General features: G+C 47.8%; 1 protein-coding gene across 1 annotated transcript in view; it reads left to right on the top strand.

Annotated features, from left to right (window-relative positions):
* LOC121870722 (unconventional myosin-Ia-like) overlaps nt 1-6,000 on the top strand; it is a 47,293-nt gene that overhangs the window by 18,961 nt on the left and 22,332 nt on the right. The window contains exons 3-4 of the mRNA XM_042372664.1: nt 760-875; nt 3,682-3,857. Of these exons, the coding sequence (XP_042228598.1) occupies nt 760-875; nt 3,682-3,857 (292 nt within the window). The remainder of the gene's footprint in view (nt 1-759; nt 876-3,681; nt 3,858-6,000) is intronic.

The following is a 6,000-nucleotide window of genomic DNA, read 5'->3' as shown; positions in this document are numbered from 1 at the left end:
TGTGGCACCTGCGAGGGAGCCTTAAAGATGATGCCGCAGGAGCAATAGATGTTCTTAAAGTTGATGTGGCATCGCCGTAAAGATCTCGAAGACAGAGAGAGCGAGAGTATAAAGAAAATTATATCGTTTCTTTTCCTTTTTTTTTGTCGCAGTGAATTGTTAATTATTCTGTCATTTAGCCTTTAAAATAAATATCGTAAAAACAATAAATATTTTAATAAGTTTTGGGGGTAATTTAATGATATGACAATGAGAAAATATCAAAATGGCAACCCGGAAATATTACTGAGATGGCAAGGGGAGAAAATATGGCACCACTGTAAGATGAGGAAAGATGTTAATAATTATTTTATTTATTTAAGTTGCCATAGTTTAGTAGGACGATAACGATAACACAAGGCATTTAAAATTTTATATGGCAACTCTTCAAATGGCAGTAGGAGGAAATGGCAACTATTAAAAATGACACACCGGGAGAAATGGCAACCCTGTCATATATGGCAACTGGTGAAAATTAGCTAAAAGTTGATGTTAGTAATTTTTAAATTAGAATAAAATTTAAATAATTGAAATAAAATCGTAAAATAAATCGTAATTGTTTGGACTAAATTGGTATACCTATTAATAAAAAGCCAGGTGTAAGACAGACAGACAGACAGGCATACATGTTTTCTTCCACAGATTTTTAAAGATGTTTGTATTAAGTAGAAATATTATAAGTGTTTGTAAGTAACTTGTTCTACCTGCTCTCTCACACAGACCTACGTGGGCACGGGGCTGATATCAGTGAACCCTTACAGACGTCTTGCCCTGTACACACCTGAAGTAATTAACGCCTATAGATCTACCTGTGTCTTCCACCTGCCCCCACACATGTGAGTATTGCCCTTATGAGTGTGAATATTAAACTCTATCTGGTCTTTAATTCATGTGAGTATTGCCCTATTCTTGTTTGCACATATGTGAGTTTGGTGTCTATTGCCCTGGCCCTCCTACCCCTGGCACTCCTACCCCTGGCCCTCCTACCCCTGGCCCTCCTACCCGTGGCCCTCCTACCCCTGGCCCTCCTACCCCTGGCCCTCCTACCCCTGGCCCTCCCCTGCCCTCCCCTGGCCCTCCTGGCCCTCCCTACCCGTGGCCCTCCCCTGCCCCTGGCCCTCCCTACCCGTACCCTACCCGTGGCCCTCCTACCCGTGGCCCTCCCCGTGGCCCTCCACCCCTGGCCCTCCTACCCCTGGCCCCTCCTACCCCTCTCCCCACCCCTGGCCCTCCTACCCTGGCCCTCCCCCCTGGCCCTCCTACACCCCTGGCCCTCCTACCCCTGGCCCTCCTACCCTCCCCCCTGGCCCTCCTCCTACCTGGCCCTCAGGCCCTCCTGGCCCTCTACCCCTGCCCCTGGCCCTCCTACCCCTGGCCCCTGCCCCTGGCCCTCCCCTACCCCTGGCCTACCCCTGGCCCTCCTACCCTGGCCCTCTACCCCTGGCCCTCTACCCTGGCCCTCCTACCCCTGGCCTCCTACCCCTGGCCTCCCTACCCCTGGCCCCACCCCTGCCCTCCTGGCCCTCCCCTGGCCCCCCCTGGCCCTCCACCCCTGGCCCTCCTCCCCTGGCCCTCCCTACCCTGGCTGGCCCTCCTACCCCTGGCCCTCCTACCCTGGCCCTCCCTACCCCTGGCCCCCTACCCCTGGCCCTCCTACCCCTGGCCCTCCTACCCCTGGCCCTCCCCACCCTCTGGCCCTCCTACCCCTGGCCCCTCCTACCCCTGGCCCTCTACCCCCTCCTACCCTGGCCCTCCTACCCCTGGCCCTCCCTACCCCTGCCTCCTCCCACCCCTGGCCCTCCTACCCTGGCCCCTCCTACCCCTGGCCTCCTACCCCTGGCCCTCCTCCTACCCCTGGCCCTCCCTCCCCCCTACCCCCTCCTACTCTCCTGGCCCTCCCTGCCCCTGGCCTCCCTCCTGGCCTCCCTACCCCTGGCCCTCCTACCCCTGGCCCTCCCTACCCCTGGCCTGGCCCTCCCTGGCCCCCCCCCCTGGCCCTCCTACCCGTTAATATTCCTAAGGTAGTCATAATTATTAACTCTTAAGGTAGAGTTTCCGCCTTCCTGGTTCCCTTAAGAGGGTTGTATATATAGGGTCGCTATTTTCGCCCCCTCTCCCTCCCCCTCCCTCCTCCTTCCTTTACCGCTCCACCTCCCCTCCTCCCCCCTCCTCCCTTCTCCCCAGTCCGTCAGAGAGAAATATTTAATGTACGAACCTTCCAGAAACCATCTTTGTGCCGTAAACTAAATGATATAGTTAAGGTGTACGTTCTCTCACCACTGGCTAAGGGGACCAATATTTAACTTGCTAACCTTATCAAAAAACAGGAAGGTGGGTGGGTGGGTGGGTGAGGTGGGTGGGTAAGGTGGGCCTCTCAGAGTTTTCTACCTAATTAGTTTACCGAGGTGGGCGAGGTGGTGTGAATCAGTACAGGTAAACGTAATTGTGTGTCTCCCCTCTCCACTACTCACCTGCCTGACCACACCTCTGCATAATCTACCTTGATATTAATTTAACATTTTTAGATTTATTTAATATTTACTTTAAAGAATTTTTGTTACTTGATTAAACTCAGGTATTTTAGGACTACCAGGTGTTGCATCAGGTATTTCAGGACTGCCAGGTGTTGCATAGTCCTGGAAGTTTTTTTGGGAGGTTGTTGTTGTGTTGCCTGCCATCGGAAACACATTGTATATATATATTTTTTTCCTGTTTTGTTGAGTTGTCTGAGGACCAGAAGCTGTTTTCCTAGACGACGCATTAGTAACCTAACCTAACCTAACCTAACCTAACCTAACCTAACCTAACCTAACCTAACCTAACCAAACCAAACCTACATACTATCCTTCCCTTATTTAAACATTTCCATACTATTTCCTTAATTAATCCCAAGTTTTAAAATTATGGCCACCTAATTTCTCTCTCTCTCTCTCTCTCACCTGCACTAATTACCAATACCTGTGAAAAATACATACCATAAATTAACACAACAGGTAGATAATATAATTAGACTCTACAGGTGTATTTCTATGAATCAATTAACCTACAAAATACTACGAATTGTATAAAAAAAATAACCCATTCAAGATACAGTCACTCAAAAAAAAACTATCTATACAGAATTAAGTCGAAAAAATATGACACAATGGACGAAGGATTTTGACAACCCTACCGAGACAACAGGAGTCATAGTGTTCATTCTGAGATTCATCGATCACCACAAGTCCAGATAGTTGTTGATAGTTATTGGAGTGGTTGTTTTCTTGCGTTCATAGGTACAGGTGTTGTTGTTTTTGCGTATATTTACACTAATTGGAATGGACACATGTCAGTTGTGATAATAGGGCGTATATAACTGTCCTATGATGAATGTTTGTGGTCTAATGTGTAAATAATGCGTATATATATATGAAGCGTTTAAATGCGTATATTTCAGGTGTAGGGGAGACTGAACGTTGAGACATCTTGACGTATATATACCGTATGATGTATATGCGTACAAAATGCGTATATACATGAAACCAATAAAGCGTATGTATAATTTCAGGCAAGAGAGACACCAACAGTGACAAATTGGCGTATAAGTATATATACAAAAAATGCGTATAATCTGTATATTCTTATATTTTATTATTGTTTCAGTTACGCAGTGGCGGACGCAGCTCACAGAGGCGTATGGGAGCGTAACATGGATCAGGTAGTGGTGGTGACGGGAGAGAGTGGCGCAGGCAAGACTGAGGCGGCCAAGTTGGTGTTGCAGTATGTCGGCTACAGCTGTCATAATAACAGGCTACTGCAGTCTAACCCCATCCTCGAGGGTTGGTACTCTGGTGGGCTCTGGTAGGGGTAGTGGGGAATGGTAGGGGTAGTGGCGGGGTTGGGTAGTTGTTTAAAGAAGCCAGCCTGATGCGGTGGCCCACTTACACGTATTGAGCGAAGGGCTTCACATGGTCGTGCTATGTCTAATGTCTTATAAGTGTGTGTGTGTGTGTGTGTGTGTGTGTGTGTGTGTCGCTTGGTAAGTTTTCTGGGATCCAAAAAAAAATTCAACTCGAGGATTTTGGATCGAGGCATAAAGTTGAGATAAAAAAAAATGTTGTTTTATAAATTGAAGCATCTTGGATAACTCATTTGAGGAGGAAGCGTTATATGGGGGAGGGACAGACTCATTAGACTAAACCATTGTTAACTGAAGCGTGTTTTGTTTTTGAGGAGGAGCTGAAATGTTGTTCGTTACAAAGGTTTACTGCCTGACTCGCTGTGTTACCCGAGGCTACGTGAAAGACACTTGCGGTGTGTTAGGTAAGGTGGTCGACTGTGTGAAGCCTTACTGCTGAGTACTTACCTCTGATACTGGTGCCACCTGCTCTCTCTCTCTCTCTTCGCCAGTGAGAGAGATGCGTGACGCCACCGCTGCCGCTTACCTTGTGTAGGTCTAAGCAAACAACATCAGTGTTGGTTATGTGCAGCGTCTGGCGTAAGGGTCTCTTTTTTAACACTCCCTGTGGAAGTATCTTGAGGCGGACCTTCGCCGGAAGTAGTTTCCTTCCCCGTCTTCCGCCAGCACTGGCGTTTATGGTGCCATTAATAGTTCACTCTTTTTACTCCTCTTTTCTCTACTGTTACGGGTCAGTAACGTCACACGCACCTTCGCCCGGCTTCCGCCAGCCCCGGCGCTTGTTTTATGGTCTGGTCTGGTCTTAAGTTGGTCTCCCTCCCGGTCTTTTGTCTACCACCCGGACAAACATCCTGGACCACGACCTCCAGTCTCACACAGTCCTTCTGGAAGCTTCTCTCGCACTGGTGACGTGTCTCACTAACCTAAGACAAACAATAACTGGCAGTACTGTAATTCCTATGTTAAGTTTTTCCTCTTAATTTGTGATATAAAAACGTATCTAACTTAATTAACCTAAGACACAGAATTTATCTTAGGAACCTTGAAGACTCCAGGCTGGTGTACTCGGCCCCGCCAGCTGGGTCCTGGAGGTCAACAAACAAGCTTCTCTCCTTCCTGCGGGATTTTCCTCTTTGTCGAGTTTTTTTCTTTATTCTTCTAATGTTTATTTCTTATTTCCTCTCGTTCTTTATCACTTGCTCCAGATGTTTGGTGTTTTTTCTTGGTCGTTTTGATGTTTTGGCGGGTTGTGTGTTGATTGGCTGGATTTTGGGGTGGGTTGTGTGTTGATTGGCTGGATTTTGGGGCGGGTTATGTGTTGATTGGCTGGATTTTGGGCGGGTTATGTGTTGATTGGCTGGGTTTTGGGCGGGTTATGTGTTGATTGGCTGGATTTTGGGCGGGTTATGTGTTGATTGGCTGGATTTTGGGCAGGTTATGTGTTGATTGGCTGATTTTTTGACGAGTTGGGTTGATTCGCAGATAATTTCGGTAGCGTGCGTGTTCATTGGTTTATGCAGACATGAGGGGTAGTGACGTCACGGGTGGGTTATGACGACACAGGGGAGGGGTTATGACGACACAGGGAGGGGTTATGACGACACAGGGGAGTATGACTGTCACCACAAATACAGTATAGCCACGATATATTTAATAGGAAGTGGCTAGTGGGTTAGGTTAGGTATGTCGTCGATAAAAAAAAACAATTATCACTTCCTATTAACTATTACCTGTCTCATAGTGCCCTCTGTCTGTCTGTCTGTCTGTCTGTAACATCACTAAGACCGTATTACTGGTGTGGTGGGGGTGAGGGTGTGGTGTGGGTGTGGTAGGGGTGTGGTAGGGGTGTGGTGGGGGTGTGGTAGGGGTGGGGGTGTGGTGGGGGTGTGGTAGGGGGCACGTAATCTAATATAAAATGTTAGTTGTGTGAATCACTGGCCAAGATACGATCTGTTGTAGATGCCGCGATTTGATTGGATGGAATAACATGACGTCATTCCAGATGGTTGGTGTGATTGGATAAGAGAACGTGACGTTATTGAAGATTGTGGTGTGATTGGATA

The sequence above is a fragment of the Homarus americanus genome, unplaced genomic scaffold (genome assembly GCF_018991925.1).
Source record: "Homarus americanus isolate GMGI-L3 unplaced genomic scaffold, GMGI_Hamer_2.0 scaffold5635, whole genome shotgun sequence".
NCBI classification, from domain to species: Eukaryota; Metazoa; Arthropoda; class Malacostraca; order Decapoda; family Nephropidae; genus Homarus; species Homarus americanus.
Note: the sequence above shows the minus strand (reverse complement) of the source record. Positions and strands in the feature narration are given on the sequence as shown.